Source organism: Pseudophryne corroboree, chromosome 4, assembly GCF_028390025.1.
Source record: "Pseudophryne corroboree isolate aPseCor3 chromosome 4, aPseCor3.hap2, whole genome shotgun sequence".
In the NCBI taxonomy this organism is placed as follows: Eukaryota; Metazoa; Chordata; class Amphibia; order Anura; family Myobatrachidae; genus Pseudophryne; species Pseudophryne corroboree.
The window spans coordinates 602,680,411-602,701,945 of NC_086447.1; the positions used below are offsets into that span (position 1 = coordinate 602,680,411).

A 21,535-nucleotide genomic window follows, 5' to 3' on the forward strand; every position below is an offset into this window, starting at 1 on the left:
GGCGTTACGTGTCTAAGTGGCACTGCTACAGGGAGCATTACGTGTGTAAGCGTCACTGGTACAGGGGGCGTTACGTGTGTTAGCGTCACTGCTACAGGGGGCATTACGTGTGTAAGTGGCACTGGTACAGGGGGTGTTACACGTGTAAGCATCACTGCTACAGGGGTGTTACGTGTGTAAGTGGCACTGGTACAGGGGGCGTTACGTGTGTAAACGTCACTGCTACAGGGGGCATTACGTGTGTAAGCAGCACTGGTATAGGGGGCGTTACGTGTGTAAGCGGCACCGGTACAGGGGGCGTTACATGTGTAAGCGGCACTGGTACAGGGGGCGTTACGTGTGTAAGCGGCACTGCTACAGGCTGCGTTACGTGTGTAAGCGGCACTGCTACAGGGGGCGTTACATGTGTAAGCGGCACAGGTAGAGGGGGTGCTACGTGTGTAAGCAGCACTGGTACGGTGGGGGCGTTACGTGTGTAAGCATCACTGCTACAGGGGGCATTACGTGTGTAAGCAGCACTGGTATAGGGGGCGTTACGTGTCTAAGCGGCACTGGTACAGGGGGCGTTACGTGTCTAAGCATTACTGGTACGGGGGGCGTTACGTGTGTAAGCGTCACTGGTAGAGGGGACGTTACGTGTCTAAACGTCACTGCTACAGGGGGCGTTACGTGTGAAAGCGGCACTGCTACAGGGGGCGTTACGTGTGTAAGCGTCACTGTTACAGGGAGCATTATGTGTGTAAGCGGCACCGGTACAGGGGGCGTTACGTGTGTAAGCGGCACCGGTACAGGGGGCGTTACGTGTGTAAGCGGCACCGGTACAGGGGGCGTTACATGTGTAAGCGGCACAGGTAGAGGGGGTGCTACGTGTGTAAGCGTCACGGGTACGGTGGGGGCGTTACGTGTGTAAGCATCACTGCTACAGGGGGTGTTACGTGTGTAAGCGTCACTGGTACAGGGGGGGCGTTACGTGTCTAAGTGGCACTGCTACAGGGAGCATTACGTGTGTAAGCGTCACTGGTACAGGGGGCGTTACGTGTGTAAGCGTCAGTGCTACAGGGGGCATTACGTGTGTAATACCCCTTTTCCACTAGCTTAAAAAACACGGGTAAATGCACGGGGGCGCGCATTTACCCGTGTTTTTTGCAAGTGGAAAAGGGTAAACCCGGATCAAGTGACCCGTGAATCCTACCCGGCTATTTACCTGGGTAGGACACGGGACTGATCCGGGTAGGGTTGTAGTGTAAACGGGAGCCGTGTCGATGCGACACGGCTCCTATTTACACTGTGTGGAAGGGCGGCGCTGGGAGATCATGTGATCTCCCTGCGCCGCCCCTGCCGCGTCACTAGAAGCGTCACCAACCCGGCATATGCCGGGTTGTGACTGCTGATGGGAAAGGGGCCGAGCACGGGTCGCAGCAGGGGGCAGCTCCCGTGTCAGGCTCCCGGCTGCGACCCGTGCTCGTAAGTGGAAAAAGTGGCACTGCTACAGGGAGCATTACGTGTGTAAGCGTCACTGGTACAGGGGGCGTTACGTGTGTAAGCGTCAGTGCTACAGGGGGCATTACGTGTGTAAGTGGCACTGGTATAGGGGGGCGTTACGTGTGTAAGCATTACTGGTATAGGGGGGTGTTACGTGTGTAAGCGGCACTGGTACGGGGGGCGTTACGTGTCTACGCGTCACTGGTACAGAGGGCGTTACGTGTTTAAGCGTCACTGCTACATTTGTAAGTGGCACTGGTACAGGGGGTGTTACGTTTGTAAGCATCTCTGCTACAGGGGGCGTTACGTGTGTAAGCGGCACTGGTACAGGAGGCATTACTTGTGTAAGCAGCAGTGGTACAGGGGGGCGTTACGTGTGTAAGCATCACTGTTACAGGGGGACGTTAAGTATGTAGGCGTCAATGGTACAGGGGGCGTTACGTGTGTAAGCGGCACTGCTACAGGGGGCGTTACATGTGTAAGCGGCACAGGTAGAGGGGGTGCTACGTGTGTAAGCGTCACGGGTACGGTGGGGGCGTTACGTGTGTAAGCATCACTGCTACAGGGGGTGTTACGTGTGTAAGTCACTGGTACAGGGGGGCGTTACGTGTCTAAGTGGCACTGCTACAGGGAGCATTACGTGTGTAAGCGTCACTGGTACAGGGGGCGTTACGTGTGTAAGCGTCAGTGCTACAGGGGGCATTACGTGTGTAAGTGGCACTGGTATAGGGGGGCGTTACGTGTGTAAGCATTACTGGTATAGGGGGGCGTTACGTGTGTAAGCGGCACTGGTACGGGGGCGTTACGTGTCTACGCGTCACTGGTACAGAGGGCGTTACGTGTTTAAGCGTCACTGCTACATTTGTAAGTGGCACTGGTACAGGGGGTGTTACGTTTGTAAGCATCTCTGCTACAGGGGGCGTTACGTGTGTAAGCGGCACTGGTACAGGAGGCATTACTTGTGTAAGCAGCAGTGGTACAGGGGGGCGTTACGTGTGTAAGCATCACTGTTACAGGGGGACGTTACGTATGTAGGCGTCAATGGTACAGGGGGCGTTACGTGTGTAAGCAGCACTGCTACAGGGGGCGTTACATGTGTAAGCGGCACAGGTAGAGGGGGTGCTACGTGTGTAAGCGTCACGGGTACGGTGGGGGCGTTACGTGTGTAAGCATCACTGCTACAGGGGGTGTTACGTGTGTAAGCGTCACTGGTACAGGGGGGCGTTACGTGTCTAAGTGGCACTGCTACAGGGAGCATTACGTGTGTAAGCGTCACTGGTACAGGGGGCGTTACGTGTGTAAGCGTCAGTGCTACAGGGGGCATTACGTGTGTAAGTGGCACTGGTATAGGGGGGCGTTACGTGTGTAAGCATTACTGGTATAGGGGGGCGTTACGTGTGTAAGCGGCACTGGTACGGGGGGCGTTACGTGTCTACGCGTCACTGGTACAGAGGGCGTTACGTGTTTAAGCGTCACTGCTACATTTGTAAGTGGCACTGGTACAGGGGGTGTTACGTTTGTAAGCATCTCTGCTACAGGGGGCGTTACGTGTGTAAGCGGCACTGGTACAGGAGGCATTACTTGTGTAAGCAGCAGTGGTACAGGGGGGCGTTACGTGTGTAAGCATCACTGTTACAGGGGGACGTTACGTATGTAGGCGTCAATGGTACAGGGGGGCGTTACGTGTGTAAGCGGCACAGGTACAGGGGGTGTTACATGTGTAAGCATCACTGGTACAGGGGGTGTTACTTGTGTAAGCGTCACTGGTTCAGGGGGTGTTACATGTGTAAGCGTCTCTGCTACAGGGGGCATTACATGTGTAAGTGTCTCTACTATAGGTGGTATTATGTGCGCTGTTCGTTTGTAAAGTATGCAAGGGTGCAAATTTATAGTCTGTAGGGGGGCGCCGAACACTGTAGCACCAGCCCTGACTGCACACCCACCGCACTGTACAGCACTGTCACCTTTTACATTGATTCAGCGTCTATACATCACCCTCCGCGATACCACCCACTCTATCCGTTACATTAGTCATCTCGGGGCTTCCAGGCCGGCAGCCCAGGTGCTATGTTGCAGAGTCAGGGCCTCTGGGGATCTGGGTGCGGATGTGGCGGGGAGGCACTTCTGTGACTTCACACAGAGAAGGCTCCGGGGCTCAGAGAGTATGCGGCGCAGGGAGGGCTATGAAAGCCTTCCGCTGCGCCGTTTTCATACACATCTATGCCGGTGGCCGCAGCAGCTTTTGTTCCACCTGCGCTGCGGCTAGGGAGTGGGGATGGTTGATGGCGGAGGGGGCAGGCGGACTGGCAGCAGGACATTGGTGGTCATTCAGAGTTGTTCGCTAGCTGCTTTTGTTCGATGCGCAGCGATCAGGCAAAAAAACGGCACTTCTGCGCATGCGTATGCGGCGCAATGCGCACGCGCGTTGTACTATTACGAAAGATGTAGTTTCACACAGGGTCTAGCGAAGCTTTTCAGTCGCACTGCTGGCCGCAGAGTGATTGACATGAAGTGGGCGTTTCTGGGTGTCAACTGACCGTTTTCAGGGAGTGTTCGAAAAAACGCAGGCGTGCCAGAAAAAACGCAGGCGTGGCTGGCCGAAGGCAGGGCGTGTTCGTGACGTCAAAACAGGAACTGAACAGTCTGCAGTGATCGCAAGAGCTGAGTAGGTCTGAAGGTACACTGAAACTGCACAAAATTATTTTGTAGCTGCTCTGCGATCCTTTCGTTCGCACTTCTGCTAAGCTAAAATACACTTCCAGTGGGAGGCGGCATAGCGTTTGCACGGCTGCTAAAAACTGCTAGCGAGCGAACAACTCGGAATGACCACCATAGGACGCTGCAGTAAAATTGTTTTGTTTTCTCTATCTACAGCGCAGAGACTTGCTGCAGATGCAGTGGCATACTCTCCAGCTGCAGCTTTTTGGCAGGTACAGTCCCTTTTTTTTATGGTCTGTACCGTTTTTTGACTCTCCAAGCTTCCATTGAAAGTATAGGGAAAGGGGCGTGGCCACGCCACTGTATCTGTGACCACGCCCCCTTTTCGGATGTGCATCAATGTTTAGGTGTAACTTGTTGGAGGGTGTGTTGCTGCAGATGCAGGTGGTCTATTTTGGGGTGTGGAACTGGAGCTGCAGCTCTATCAGTCCCATTGATAATCCTGCTCTGTGAAAACACAGCAGGCAAAGGGCAGAGCCTCCCATTGGATGTAACCTGTGTGGGAGGGCGTTTCTCACCCAATCAGCTGTGGACTGGGTGTGATAGACCTGCCACTATCCCAATGAGAGCTCCTAGCCACGCCCAGCGGTCCAGGCAGAGTCGCAGGGCTATTATATAGGAGATGGCAAATCAGAGTGCATGGCCTAATGCTGTTTTATATATATTGCTATTTTGATCCTTTCACTTCACCGTATTTCAGTCTCCGTAACCGCTGAGCTCTATACAAGTATGCCCAAATGACCCAGAAACAGGTGCTGTTTATGACATAGTCAGTCTGTATTCCCCAACTTATGTCTGCCTGTCCTTTGTCTCCATTTATTTGGATGCATTTTTGTCTTTAAACCAAATAGAACCAGAATGCAAAGAAAAAAATGAAAGAGCAGGGATTGCTGAAATTCTTTAATACAGATAATGGAGCAGATTTAACAAGTGATATTCTTGTTATCATTCGTTACTAATCTTAAATGGTGCACCAAACAATCAGCTCCTGTCATGTGTTTGAAAAATGACAGGAGCTGATTGGTTGAAGGACCATTAGTAATGAATCACTCGTTGTTAAATCTGCCCCAATGTCTTAAAGAATCACGTAAATGTGCTTTATTTCCATGTGAAAGTGTCAGAGAATCAACAAAAAACACAATTTTAAGTTTCTCCTATTACCAACCTCCATAGCATTTGTAATTGTAGGCTTATCTTTAGAGTGCTATTGATTTCCATTCTGTACATTAATCATACTAAATATGTGTTTCTGTTTACCTAGCATAAATATTTAATTAGGAAAATATAAAAAAATAAGTTTATGTAAGGCAGCAACAGTTTTTATTCTTTTAAAACTAACAACATGCACACATTACATGACAATTGTAGATATAAAAATGTAGTATTAGACAACATTTTCTGTATTCATATTGAGTAGTATATACAAAAAGCACAGTACAAAGGTTTACTGCAGTATTCAAACATCAGAAGAATTTACTAATGCGTAGTCATGTAGTAACATGATGCAAACCTGAAAGATTTTAAAATATACAAATAAAGACTGGATTAAAATAGTGTCGATAAACAGAAATTCTAGTATTACATTTTATTCATATTGCAACAATAAGTTACATAGGGGTCTATTTACTGATTCTTGGACAGAAATAAAGCACCAGCCAATCAGCTCCTGTCATTTTTCAAACATAGCCTGTGACATGGCAGTTAGGAAGTTGATTGGCTGGTACTTATCTCCGTGTAAAACTATAGCTCTAAGGTTATACATGTTAAAGCTGACCACACACTTTGAGATCTTGTTGACTGCCCATATGTGGCTGTTACCAGGCCATGGTGCCTTATGTCAGGTGGATTATTGACTGTGGCTACTTCAGTCACTACAATCTGCCTTGTTCTGCATGGCCAATGACACCATACATGCTAATGTGACTCAATACATTCATTCTCTCTTCATTGGATTTATATTGTGGAGGAAGGGTCACATATGATACTTTACAGCGGTATGCTGTTAACATGCCGCAGCACGGGATCCCGCAATGCAGTACAATGCCAGCGCCACAGACTTTTCTCCCTCTATGTGTGTCCATGACACGAGCGCAGCGAGCCCACAAGGGGCTTACAAGCGCTCGCCACTCTGCCAGCATCCTGGTGGCCGGGACGCCTGCGTCGGTATAATGACGGACGACATCCCGGCTATTGGTAACTCATACCGATCCCTTTTCAGATCATAAGTTTAGTAAATTTAAGGTTAGCAGAATGTGGATTATAATTTTGGAATAAAATAATGAATTCCCTCACTTTTACTGACTTGCTGTGACGTGATTTAGCTGTTATTGCAAGCAAGACCGAAAACATCACGGATAAAGCTATTTGATAAATAGCACAGGAAATGTACATATTCATATGATATGGCGAATGAATGGCTTCAGGTAACTAAAGTTACTGAACTTAAAGGTCTACATGCTTTTTCTAACAAACACTGTGAATATGACATTAATGTGCTAAATAAAATAAAGGCATAAATAGGTGCATTATATTTACCTGTCATTATGAAATAGACTTAATATTTAGGGGTTCACAAACTTTTTTTTAACGCTACTTCCCATTTTGTAGCCTCTTCCAGTAGCATCATATATTAAGGTATTCAAGAACAAACACTTGTACAATTTTATTGATATTGTTTATAGTTGAAGAATCAAGATTTTCTTCAGTATCTTCCATTGTGTGCCAAACATCAGGAAAGGGGGAAGGAATAAGGTGTAGGACTGGAACACCTGCAATAGAACATGTTTATTGTATGCATAATAATTAGTAGTACATAATTATTTAAAATGTTCCATTAACAACCTTATATATCTGATCAGTATAAAGTAATTGCTAATTCCATTTATTCAGTGCAAAGTGTTTTTACTTAAGGGGTCTATTAACATTATTTTTACTAAAATAATGTGAAAAAGGGTGTTTTCACACCCTTTTCACATTATTTTAGTATCACCTGAATGTATTAAAGGGCATTTGGAGCACCTTCTAATTCACTTTTTTTTTAGTAACCCACATCGCATTCTCCATACTTATAATGGGAAATGTGATGTGGCCAAATTTACTAAAAAAAATGTGAAAAAATACAGAAGTGTGCCCTGTGATAATCCAAGTTCACAGGGCAGCACTGCGATGTGTCATTTGCCCAGCTACCCCGATGATGCTGCGGAGTATCATCGCAGGGACAGAGCTTGACCGCAAGCTCTGTCCCTGCACGTGATAATTGATACAGCCCTGCAATGTAATCAATTATCGCAGTGCGAGTTTGGGCGATTTAATCACCTGTCATCCGCATCCTGGATGCGGATGGTGATAAATAGGCCCCTAAAAGCCGTAAATGCCACAATGTACAGCACTTAAATTTGCGGCTGCATCTTTCTGGTGTGGCGACGCCGGGAGCGTTTTTGGGGTGGCTATGTGATGTTCTGGTTAAAAAAATGGCGATGGACCGTCTGACAGCGCAACCAGAGTTCAACCTTAATTTGATGCGTCCGCAATTCATTGTGAGGCGGGACCACACATGATGGATGCAGATCTTGCTGCGTATGGAGCTATCTGTGTCCTTCTCTGAATCAGGTCTTATGTGCGCACGAGTGTGTACATGCACACACACACGCACACACATATATATATATATATATATATATATAGATATACTGTATATATATATATATATATATATATATATATATATATATACACACGTTACATAGGACACATACACACAAACGCACACAAGAACACACAAACATACATATAAACAGTACACACACTCATAGAACACATAAATACATACATATACATACACAGAACACAAACACATAAATACAGTGTATACACTCATGAAATATACATATACACACAGATGCATAGAACACAAACACACATACATACAGTACACTTACTGTTGGAGACTGCCCTGCCCTGAGGGAAGAGGAAGCCGCAGGGGTCATTAATGCAGGGCTGGGGCACTTTTAATCACTAAGCCCCCCGTGGCATACCTAGTCCAGCAGCTGTAGCCCCCCCCCCCCTTCCTCGCAGCTATATGCCGTGATTTGTGGGACAGCAGGAGGGGGCGGAGCTGATATGATATGCTTATATGAGAATATCATATTGGCTCCGCCCCCTCTCCTGACACGCAATTCGCGGCATATTGCCGTGAGGGGGCAGGGCTACAATTGCCAGCCGTCAGACCATGGCTGAGATTTTTTTTAAATAGGTCCATCAGAGGGGGTTTCTTGGTACTCAGAAACCCCCCTGCATGCACCACTGTGGCAGCATCTTATACTTGCAACTCCTTTTAGAAACAGAAAGGGGGGTGGGGAAGTTATGGGTGAGCATAAGCCTAGGCAGAGTGCAGTTAAGTTGTGTTCTTGTAAATGCAAGCGTGCATATTACAAGATATATATAAGTGTCAGGAGACTATTGCACAGTGTTGCAGCCAGAATCAGGATTTGACAGACTGAGCTGGGTATATTATAACAGACCCCCACTAGGAAAATCCAGCCCTGTGTGGATATCTCCGGGATTCAACTCAACTCCCTTCGGCAGTGAGTGTTGCAGTGATTATTGTTAAAAGTAAAAATACAGTATTTTAATATTTGGTATTCTTTCTTGGTATGCTGACTTGTGTAGAACTACAAGTGACAGAATACCAATTACCCATCAGAGCATATTGGTTCTTATAGAAGTACAAACATCAGTATGTCCTGGCATTCAGGACCTGTTGTGACAAATAGTAAAATCTGTTTTAATAAAAACAACCAAAGAAAAAAACAAACACTTAAAATGCATTAAAATTCCCTTAATTTAAATAGACACTCCCCTGACCCTTAGTAACCCCTTTCCCCCAATACTAAGGGATGTTCTTCTTTCTTTTCTTTTCCATCTTTTTTCTGAAACACAAATGCAAGGGATGTCCAAAAGTAACCAATCTAGACCTGCTTCAGTAGGCCACTCTGATTTACTACTTGTGTGCAGGCCTAAAGTGGGCTATGAATGAACGTCTTTGAGGTTCATTCATGAACTGTATCATTGAGGTTCATTAATACAATGAAATCATTGATACAATTCAAGTTAATTTCTTTATATTCTAAAGCAAAATGCTGTTGTATGTTTCTTAATATATGTGCAGTACAACATATCCCTGTAAGAACACAATTTTTGGTGCCTGCATCTGTGAATATATTTGAGACACAAATTGTGCTCAATTCGAAATGAGAGCGAGAGAGAGAGCGCAACATATGCCAACTGAAACATGATGAAAGGAGTTTATTTACTAAACATTGGTTTGGTGTTTTTAAGCAGTTTTCCAGTTTACTAAAGCCCAAACCAACAGAACACCACTGAAAAGCCAGACAATCAACTCACCATCTATATTTTTAACATTAGAAGTATAGTCTACAGTGGCGGCTTCAGGAATTGACGAGCAACTTCAGCTAAACCTATGGATTCCCTTATGTCTGTTTGAAATTAGGTTTTTCGTTTATTATTTTATTATTATTCATTTTTATTATTAGCCCCTGGATGCCTACATGGACCGAAGAGGACCGATCTACACAGGAAATAGGTGAGAATGTTTTTTGTTTTTTTACAGATTACGTATGGATTTCTAAAGGACAAGGGGACCAAAGGGCTACAGGAGATTGTAGGTAAGTAGGTGTGTGAGTGTGTGTGTGTGTGTGTGTGTGTGTGTGTGTGTGTGTGTGTGTGTGTGTAAGTAAGTGTGACTGTGTGTGTGCAAGAGTGTTTTATTAAAGTTCTACTTTGAACGGTGTGTGTGCAGTGTCTTTATTGTAATATTAGTTTTTTTCTAGTGGGACTATAAGTACCAGTGGGCCCTTTAATGCCCCGCATCCTGGTACTTATGGTTCTCAAAGTACCAGCATGCAGGGAAGGCTTGCTGGGGCCTGTATTTCCACCAGTAAAACACAATATTACATTTTACTTTTACACTTAATTGCTATGAACTCATCACCCACAGCCTACAGGTGGCGGACATAGCCCTGGCCATTGGGTGCCCTGGGGGGGATGACCTTTATTGAGGGGGTCCCCACTCCTCCAGAGAACCCCGGCCAGGCTGACTAGTTGGGGATGTAATGCAGGGACCAGCATAAATGTGTTATACGGCTGTGGCATTACCTCCTTGGCTAGAGGAGCCATGTGCTGGTTTTAAAAAGACAGGGGTCTCCTACATCCTTTTTTTCCATGTAGTCAAAGAGCCCGGGGCTGATTCTTTAAATACACAGGAATCGCACGATCCACCCCTTGTATTTTTAGAACCAGGACCAGCTCATAGAGCCCGGGGCTGGTTATGCTTAGAAGGGAGGACCACAGTTTTTTTATTTAACATTTAGACAGAGAAGCACTGCACTGATTTCACTGGTCTGTGCAGGCTTCAGTTCGGGAGTGTTTGGCTGCAGCAAACCCGGCAGCCAAACATGATTGCATACACCATCGGAAAACACAATTCCATAAAACACAGGAGCTTAGTAAATGACTGAGATTTCTTTAACAAAGTACACCTGTGTACGACCGTAACCACCAAAGTCTGAACTTTGGCAAAACTTAAATCTTAGTAAATTTACCTGGCAGCCAAACAAGACTGCATACACCATCGGAAAACACAATTCCATAAAACACAGCAACTTAGTAAATTACTGAGATTTCTGTAAGAAAGTACACCTGCGTATGACCGTAACCAGGCACGGCGCTACCCGCTCAGCAAAGGGATGCAAAGCAGGTAGGCGCCAGGGTGGAGAGGCGCTCTCCCTGCTCTGCATCCACGCTGCTGCACCTGGGCCCCCTGCTGCTGCTGCCAGCTGCTGTGCCTGTCACACAGTTTAACAGGCAGCGGCGCCGGCAGCTTGAAGCTTTCCCCTACCGGCCCTGCAGTGGCCAAAAAGGGGGCAGAGCTACACAGCACAGAGGAATGGAGCTACACGGAACCAGGCTGAAGAGGACAGAAACTGCTACAAATTTAGCCAATCAGATGGTATGCTGAAGGAGCGTGAGTGAGAATGTGTGTGTATCTGTGTGTATATCTATCTATGTGTATCTACAGTATGTGTGTGTGTGTGTGTGTGTGTGTGTGTGTGTGGAAGGCAGTGTATCTGGCACTGTGGGGCAATGTGTATCTGGCACTGTGGGGCACTGTGTATCTGGCACTGTGGAGCATGTCTGGCACTGTGGGGCATATGTGTATCTGGCACAGTGGGGGCGTATCTGGCACTGTGGGGGCATAGATGGCATTGCTGGGGGCATTTGTGTATCTGGCACTGTGGGACATTCGTGTATCTGGCACTGTGGGGGCATATCAGGCACTGTAGGAGCATATCTGGCCCACCATATGTGTATCCTGCCCCCGTTTTCATTGGCCACACCCCATGTGTCATTTGGCCACACCCATTTTTTTGGCACCTGCGCCTTCGGCGCGAGCACACATTACCACTATCACATTTTTTATATTTGCACCACTGGTGGGAGGGGGAAAAAAAATAATTTGTATAAATGGCACTTCTGAGGGCATTATATATAACCGGCGCTACTGTGTATAACTGGTGCTACTACAGGGGCTATTATGAATATAACCGGTGCCACTACTGGGGACATTATGTGTATAAACAGCACTACTATGCGCAGGGTAATGTAAATAAGATTGTGCTATTGTGTGGCGTAATTGGAAATGGGGGTACTATTGTCTGGTCACACCCCTTCCTTGTGAGACTACACCCCTTTTGCTGCACACTGTCCCTTTGTAAAATATGGGAAGGCACAAATTTATCATTTGCAGGGGGGCACCGAACACCCTAACACCGGCCCTGACCATAACCACCAGAGTCTGAACTCAGGCAAAACAAGAATTTGAGTATATTTACCCCTAAGAGTGTTGTATTCAGCAGGGATATTAGTTTATTATCAAAGCAAGACAAATGACATCTTTGAATTGCCAGGTAACTTTGAAAATACAACATTTATAGAATTCTCATATTCAGCTTTATCCACCAATCAGCACTGTGGAAGACAACAAAAAACTCCCTCCATGTGACTAAAATATATTCAGGAACCATTGAAAAGTGGTGCCCAGCAAAATGTTGTTGGGTAGTCTGCTTTATGCATCGTGGACTTCAGATGTTACTGCAGGCACAGGAAGTCAGGTATTTACAATCTATGGGATGACAGTCAGGTGTGAGTGGACAACCTGTCTTTTTAATAGATATGGGATCTATCAAAGTCTGATGTTCACCACATATGTTTGTAGTAGTGTATCATGCCACTAATAAAGGAGATTTCTGAGGACCGCAGAAGAAGAGTTGCTGATACTTATCAGGCTGGATAGGTTAAAAAAACATATCTTAAGAGTTTGGACTCCACCAATCAACAGTTATATTGTATAAATAATAGAGGAAATTCCAGACCATTAGTACCCTCCCCAGGAGTGGTTGATCAACATAGATCACGCCAAAAACAAGGTGCCTAATAGTTTGAAAGGTCACAAAGGAACCCAAGGTAACCGCTAAGCAACTGAAAGCCTCTCTCATATTTGCTAATGCTAATGTTCATGAGTCCACCATCAGGAGAACACTGAACAAAAATGGTGTGCATGGTAGGATTGTAAGGAGAAAGCTGTTGCTCTTCAAATAGAACATTTCTACCCATCTGCAGTTTGCTAAAGATCACATGGACAAGCCAAAAGGTTATTGGTACAATGTTTTGTGGAAAGAGGAGTCCATAATAGAGCTCTTTGGATTAATGAGAAGCATTATGCTTGGAGAATAGAGAACGCTGCATTTCAGCATAAAACCGTCATACCATCCGTGAAACACAATGTTGGTGGTATCATGGTTTGGGCATGTTTTGTTGCATCTGGCGCTGGACAATTTGCCATTATTGATTAGACAATGAATTCTGAATCATACCAGAAGATTCTAAAGGAAGATGTCAGGACATCTGTCCATGAGCTGCATCTCAAGAGAACATGGGTCATGCAGTAAGACAATGACCCAAAGCACACGAGTCATTCACACAAAGAATGGTTAAAGAAAAATACATTTTTAGTTTTTGAATGGCCAAGTGAAAGTCCTGACCTTAATCCAATTGAAATGTTGTGGACGGACCTGAAGTGAGCAGTTCATGGGAGGAAATCCACCAACATAACAGAGTTGAAGCTGTTTTGTACGGAGGAATGCAGCGTGCGATCAGTGCGATTTCCCCTTCCTCCCGCACAGGTACAGGAGACTGCATGTGCAGTGCTGGGGAGAAATTCTGAAGACAAGAGGGAGAGGAGGCAGCAAGTAATTTGTATCCGCTCCCCCCTCCTCGTCGGCCATGTACAGTGGTGCTTGAAAGTTTGTGAACCCTTAAGAATTTTCTATATTTCTGCTGAAATTTGGCCTAAAACTTCCTCAGTTTCACAAAAGTCCTAAAAGTAGATAAAGAGAACCAAATCAAGCAAATGAGACAAAAAAAGTAGGGTATTCAATGTCTCAGCAAAGGTCTTGATCTCTGAAGGGGCAACCGATGTCCTGACTCCTGAAGGGGACTCCGATGGTCAGGCTTCAGAAGGAATGCATGGCGCATTGATTCCAGGAAGAGTGTACAATGTGCAGACCCCGGGAGGGGAGTCTGAGGTACTCACCCCAGGTGAGGGGTACAATGTTCGGACCCCAGAAGGGGCATCCAAATCTCCAGTGCTAAGAGGGACATCTGGTAATGCAGCCTCAGGAGGGGCATATGATCCTTCTACCCAAAGAGGAGTAATTCTTGCTGAGAGCTCTGGAGAGGTATTATCACCTACGATCCCTGAAGGAGAAATTCCAGTAGAGGCCCTAGGAGGGGTAGATGCTGCCGAGCCCCCAGAGGGGAAGATTCCATCTGGGACTCCAGAAGGGAAAATTCCAGCTGAGACCCCAGATGGGGTAGATCTTGCCGTGTACGCAGAAGGGAACATTCCAGCTGTGACCTAGGGAGAGTTTGTTCATGTCATGTCCATTAAAGAGACTCATGTTTCTGTAGCCCTTGGTGGGGCATCTGACCCTGTGATTCCTGAGAAGTCCCAACCAATTATTTCAGCAGGGAAATCACAACCTCCTCTTAAAGACAAAGATCCAGACTCTTATTTCCAGTTCCAGTCAAGATCTTCCTGCTACAACCCCTAAAACCATTCTGACTGTTCTTGCCTGTCCCACAAGAGGGACTCATGCCCTGCTGGTTCTAAAGAAGAACCTCATGTCCTCCCGCTCCCAGAAAAGAACCTTCAATCCTGTCAATCCCAGGGAGGGAGTTCACGCCCTGTTGGTCCTGAGGACCAAGATCCAGGTCCTGTCATCTTTTACAGAAAGCTGGAACAGTTTCATGATTTAATGTTGCAGTCCTTAGATGTGGCTCTACTTTGTTCTCCAGTGGAGATTGTTACGCTTCTTCTTATTTCCTTCAGAGGGGAGGCTACGAAGTGGGCTGACAAGTTAATTGCGTCCAGCGATCCGATTCTGCAGGACTTGGGGGCCTTTAGCCAAGCTGTGGTCATGAGGTTTGGTGGACCGGAGATCGTTCCATCTGCAGCTCCTGAGGGTTCTGTTTTACTAGCCAAGGACTTGGTTACTAACAAAAAGAATCAAGTTCGCAGGAACCGAGATGCTAAGGGTCTTCAGTATATTCACCAAAACCTCATCTCAGAAATGTAACTGTTGGGTATGCCTCACTGTCCTCATCTTGCAAAGGAATTGTGAACAAGTCTGAGCCACTGTATCCAGTACCTGTCCAGTCTGTCAAATATCCTGCCTGTGTCCACTCAAAAAATGTTTCTGCCGAGCCGGTACCATCTGTCTCTAAGAAGAATACCATAATTCTTCCTTTGGACGTAGACTCCTACTCAGATTATGATATTGAAGCCGGTGAAATCCCTTTGATGGAGAGCACCATCAGTACAGAAAATGGTGTGATTCAGACCTGATAGGCGATCAGGTACTAACTGCGCATGCGTATGCACCACAATGCACACGCACATTGGATAGCAGCAAAGGGCATCGCTGGTCAGCGACGGGATGGTGCAAAAAATCCGATCGCACGGGCGTTTGCAAGGTGATTGACAGAAGGAAACCCTTTGTGGATGTTAACTCACCATTTATTGGGAATGTCCGGAAAATGCGAAGGCGTTCCCAAGCATTTTTAGGGAGGGTGTGTGACATCAACCTGTTGTGATCGCACTGTAGGAGTTAGTCCTGGGCTGCACAGAGACTGCACAAAGTGGATTTTAACAGATCATTGTACACATAGGATCGCACACTTGCCTGGTGAATATACAGTCCCGCTGGAGGCTGCAACTATCTGAACACAGGACAGCAAAGTTTGCAGTCCAGCAATCAGGTCTGAATTACCCCCAATGTATTTGGGCATACCTTGGTCAGACCCCTGAAACATCGCAGACAAAAAAAGAAGTCTCGTTGAAAATTCTGAAACCTGCCTTGTTTATGTGTCTGGTCATGTCAAGTCCCCAGATCCACCTTGGACTTACAATAGTGTTTGGGGTCCACCCTCAGAGGAGGAGGGGGGGGGGGGGGGTTAGGGAGTCTGCTGCAGCTCATTTCTGTTTGTATATTTGTCTGTCTCCTAGCAACTAGGATGCTGCACACCTGTTAGGAATGCCTCGTTACATGATGCCAGCCTGAGGACTCCTGTGATTGGTCGCTCTCCCTTTCATTAGCGAATCTGCCCAGTTCCTGTTGCCATTTATATTCCCTAGTTCCTGCACCTACTGAGCTTGTCACATGGTTGCTGTACCCTGTACAGTTTCCAGCCTGCTTGTCTGTTCCTGCGTCCTGGTACCCAGCCATTGTGTTCCTGCATCCTTGTATCCTGCCTCAGTCTGCTGTGTGTTGTCCCTACTAGTCCTGCACCCGTGCCCTGTTGAATTCTGCCCTGCACTTGCTATCCTGTGTTCATACCTGCTACGTATCCTAGTCTTGTCGTGGCCCTCCAGTTATGATCCATATCACAGCGCCTGTCAAGTCTCTGTGAACATACTCTGCCAGCCCTGGTTCTGTGTGCTTCCAGCTTATTTGTCCGTGGTTACCACCAGCAGAGTTTATTCACTCCAGCCATGCCTGTAGTCACAAGCATGCAGCATTCCAGCATACCTGACTCCATACTCAAGCTACATCTTAGCCATTGTGTGTTATTACAGACTGCAGCTTAGTCACTATTCATCTAGCAAGTCTCTCTGCTACTAGGTTCAAGCTGCCAGCACTCTGCTTTCAATCACAGTACACACCCAGCACCTGTGTGCTTCCCACCAGTTAACCCTCACCTGGTTGTTTTCACCTGCAACACTTTGTTACTTCAGTTTTCATTCTTCAGTTATCAGTGCAAATTCAGTCCTGCAGTTTTCAGTCAACATATCCTGTCAAGCCTGTCTGCATTTACCATTCCAGTATCCAGTCTATCTGCTCTTAACCCTTGCCTTGCCAGTCATCCTGCAGCTACACTCCAGGTTTATTACCTTGTGGTCTCCAGCCTATTTGTGAGCACCTATTGCTAGAGGTTTAAGACCAGATGGCATCTCAAGTACCGGTGAGTGCATACACCTCTGTGTGAACAGGAGCTACTGTTATTGGTAGAAGACCCTATCACCGTCTCGAGGGGTCTCACACATATAGTGCTGGAGTTTCCTAACACACCTGAGGAGGTTGAATAACTATTTTCATGCACCAATTATCAAGATGTACAGTACCTCTCTGGTCCATTATTCTGGCTTCCTCCTAGGTAATACCAGTAGCATTACGTGCCAGGCTTCAATTTTCTAAACCTCTCCATTGTGTGCTGTATTGCAGTGTCCTTATCTTACTCCTGTGTGCTGTTCTTCTCTACCACAACATTGTATGCTCTGTGTTGTGCTCCAGTGTTCCAGTTATATAAATGTGTGTTGTGCTCCAGTGTTCTAAGCATAGCCACTGTGTGTGGTGCTCCATTGTTCTATTTCCCTCCCGTGTAGTCTCGAGTACACGGTTTCTAGGGGATCAGTACGTAATCCCGCTGGATGGGATCCCGGCGGTCGAAATACCGATGCCGGAATCCTGACTACACAATCCCGACAGGGGTGTCGAGCGGAACGCAGCCCCTTGCGGGCTCGCTTCGCTCGCCACACTATTATATTCTCCCTCTATGGGTGTCGTGGAGACCCACGGAGGGAGAATATGTCGGGATTGTGGCGGTCGGGATTCCGGCGTCGGTATTTCGACCGCCGGGATCCCGTCCAGCGGGATGTTGACCGCATCCCGTTTCTAGGGGTCTAGTCATTCTCTAGACTTTAGAGCTTATGTCTTGTTACTATGCATCTACTATTTAGGGCCCCATTTAGGAATGTGTCTTAATACCAGTGGCATACGTTTAGCATCGTATTGAAACAATATACTATTGGTATTTAACATTACTTATTTTGCTGATGAGGTCCAATGTCCATCTTTACAGTGGCATCCACCTTTCTGCAGCTGGAAGGCTATCACTGCTAGCAATGGGCTTCTGTGTCATTCACATGTGAGACGGCCAGTCTGCGCAAGTGCATGACTGTTTCACCCAGTGAGGACTCCCTGTGCCTGAAGGCTTTGCTGAAACCAGAAAGGCAGCCCCGTGCCCCCATTGCCGGCAATGGGGACTGTATCGATCTCAACATCTATTGATGGCGAGAGCGATACAGTGACAAACAGCTGTAAAATTAGTTTACCACTGTTTGTTAAATTCTAAAAGGATGACATGACCCATTTAGCGATAGGTTATGTCTCATACTTATATGGGGCCCTTAGTCACTTCTTACAACGTTCACACAGCTGTACCTTAGTACCTTCTTCCACTCCTACTGTGTCTCTATTCCATTCTCCCTACAGTCCCATCTGATGCTCGTCCGGAGTGCCATGACATGTGGGATATCTATAGCGGAGCCAAAACCCCCTTGTGGGGATCCCAGGTGAAGACCAGTGCCCTGACTCTGTACCTCTGAGAAATCATCATAATAGAAATGAAAGCACATTCCAGTGCCATGCTGAAACTAATATATATATATTCAGAATGTATGCTTGATTACATTGCTAAAAAAAAACCACCTAATTTTCTGTTGTAGAGCTGCAGGGTTTGCACTAAAAGGTTTCTGTTTGCCACTGCCTTTAGAATAGAACAAACTCCTTGTTCTTCAGTCTCTACAAATGCAGGGTTTGTACTTTCCCATTGCATCACTCAAACTTCTGTAATGGTTTTAAGACATAAACAACAAAGCATCGTAAGCCTCATACACACGGGGAGAGATGTGTGCTGAGCGATCTATCACAGACCGCTCAGCACACATCTCTTCCCCGCTCAGCACAGTGCGATGTGTGCTGAGCGAGGGGGGTGGATGGGGGGCCGCTCATTCACCCAGCGGTGAAATGAGCAACCTGCTAGAGTGGGCCTGCATGCAGGCCAATCTAGCACCGGCGATAGTATCGCTGTGGGGCATACACACGGAGAGGTCCGTGCTTAACTTCTAAGCAATCTGGTCAGATTGCTAGAATTTAAGCACAGATCTCTCCATGTGTACCCCCCTTTACTTAACATTGCAAGCTGGGGTGTAATTACCTTTAGTTTGTATAGCGTGATTAAATGTAATTAGATAAAGACAGGGCACAAAGTTCCTGAATGAGCCTGGACTACAAAGAAACCGTCCATGGATGTCTTCACTCTGTTATCTTATCTTACTGATAATAGTAGAGCTATAGAGTTGGATCTGCACATTGTTTCTTTTTGTAAGATTGTGAAATCCACAGATGTGTAGAATATTTATGTTTTACTTTTATGTTTTTAGTGACCTTTGGCCACCAAAAGTGTTCAAAACAACTACTCCAAGTACAAAACAGAAAATCCCTTTGTCATTGACACTTATCTTGAATGAAAGAAGATAAAATATACAGTGCTATTGATCTCATTATTAAAATAAATACAGTCTGTGACAGTTGAAAGATGTTTTGAATCAGGTCCTCTGGTCCCTAGTGAGGGGCCACCCACCAGAATGCAAACTAATTCTTGGGCCCATGGCCAGGCCCTGATTAGTGCATGGTCACGTCATTGAAAAATAAATATATCATCCGGAAAAAGAAAGTTTAAAAAAATAAAAGTGAGTGTTCCAGGGGGTGGACCCAGGAACATGGGTGCATTCTCCTAAAGCTCCCCGCTGACCTCCACAACCTTACCATCTGTTGCTGGAGTGAGGCAGGTTACCCACACCATCCCGGCACCTGCAGAAGACTCCGGCTGTGTGCAGCGGCTGCTGCTGGCCCCCAACGCATCTTCTTAACCCTTGGAGTCCGGATCTGTGTGTATCGGGTGCTGCTGCTGCCATCTTTGATTTGTCCTGGCGCTACTGCACAGCCCCCTCAACAGTGTTAATGGACTGGTGCTGCTTCCCTCTCCGTCCTCTGGACAATGGACCATGGGAGGATCTTCACTACATCAGGTAAATTCTCCTTTACCCAAGGCTGGCTGGCCAGCCACTCTGTCTTCTTTCTCACTCTGTGGCTCTGCTCCTTCTCCTCCACAGCTGCTTGCTTCCTGGCTGTTTAAAGTGTAGCTGGATAACCGCAGACCTTGCTATTAACTGCTCCCTCTGTTTAAAGATTTAGGACCATGGTTAAATTTGTGGCCGAGTAGGCCAAAGTTCTCAAGGGAAACCAGGCGGGTAGGGGATATGGGAAACAGAACTCGGTGACACCACCCTCTCCTGCATCTGCTTCCAGTGGCAGCCCCCAGCAGCATGTTTTTAATATTAACTCCTGCCTGCCTCTTGCTCAGCCCAAGAAATTACCAATATCATATCTAATTTATTGGACCAAAACTGGCCCCTTTAAGAGATCATTTGGACACTGCCCTCATCCATTTTAACCAACACTCCCAATGTATCTTGGAGGCTAGGCAACAGATCTCTGACCTAGAGGTCACTGCAGTGCAATAAGTGATTCGTACCCAGGAGACTCCCCTCACCTTCATGCAAGACAAACTAGAGGACCTAAAAAATAGGAACACTAAACAATGTTTGCATTATTGGCTTATCCAAGTGCGTCAAGTCTAAGGATTCAATGGAACTGGTCTCTTCCATGAATTGGGGTGCTCACTTCCCAGTGGATCTTTGCTTGTGGAGCGTGTTCACCAGGCCCAGACTGCCCTAATCAACGGGTGTCCCACTTGGTCATCATGCAAATCCTTCATTATGCGGACAAAGTTTTGCTACTGGAGGCTTACCGGAAACATCTGGGATTCTCACACAGTGATGATCAGCTCCTTTTGTTACAGGACTTCTCCTAAATCAGTGGTTTCCAAACTTTTTTGAATCACGGCGCCATAGTGTATAATAATTTTTTTCACGGCACCCCTAGGCCAAAAGTTTCTTATTGAGAAATTTGGAAAGAAATATTAAATTAAGTAAATTGTGTTTATATGTCATCCTTATGTTCAACTGTGTTGAGGGGAAAGATTTGCTTCTGTCTGTCTACATATTTTATGACTGGCAGCCACCAGCACTGGTTTTGCCTATTATATTGACCATGAATAATTTGAATTGGTCCTGGACCACAAATCCAAGGCACCCCTGCAAGTGTCCTGAGGCACCCCAGGGAGCCACAGCACACAGTTTGGGAACCACTGTCCTAAATGTTATCAATGAAACAATGTGAACTCTTTGAAAAAGGTCTTCGTTTCGCCCTTCTATAACTGGCTAAATTGTGGCTCTCTCATGCTGGAAAGCCTTACATTTTGGATACCTCCCTTTCCACCAAGAACTTCATGAATTCACTTCCTGCGGATACCACTACGGGGATAGATGCTGCTGACTAAACAGCTACGAAGGTTCCACATATCCATACTATTGGCATTTTCATGTTTTCTTATGCTTTATTTTTGTTTTTCTTAGGCATTTCCACGATTTGCACTGCATTATTGTGTTTTGCTATTGTTTCCCCTCCCCTTCTTTTTCCCCCCATTCACTACTCTTGTTACCCTCATTTCCCTCAACCCTGTTCCTTTTTTATTTTCTCTCCTGTCCTTGCTGCCTTTCTTGCGCTCCCTCTTGACTCCGGAGGTCCCGCTGTTCCCTCTCTCTTTCCACTTTCTTCTACCTAATTCGAGCCAGTATTACTTTTGCCTCTGTTTTGAGCAGCCAATTGGGCTCCGAGACTTGGTTCTTATAATTTACATAAAAAGTTATACATAGTAATTTTTGTTGTTTTTGTTGTTCTTTACACATTGTTTCACCCTAAATTGTTTCTCCCGCACACTGTTATCTCCTCAC

General features: G+C 46.3%; 1 protein-coding gene and 1 long non-coding RNA gene across 3 annotated transcripts in view; one reads left to right on the plus strand and one right to left on the minus strand.

The window, feature by feature from the left end:
* Window positions 1-21,535, plus strand: part of LOC134910030 (uncharacterized) — a 91,648-nt gene that overhangs the window by 12,651 nt on the left and 57,462 nt on the right. The gene's annotated exons all lie outside the window — the stretch shown is intronic.
* QPCT (glutaminyl-peptide cyclotransferase) overlaps window positions 6,722-21,535 on the minus strand; it is a 277,919-nt gene continuing 263,105 nt past the window's right edge. For both annotated transcript variants that reach the window (XM_063917570.1, XM_063917571.1), the window contains one exon: window positions 6,722-6,968. In XM_063917570.1, the coding sequence (XP_063773640.1) occupies window positions 6,823-6,968 (146 nt within the window). In that variant the 3' untranslated portion in view covers window positions 6,722-6,822. The remainder of the gene's footprint in view (window positions 6,969-21,535) is intronic.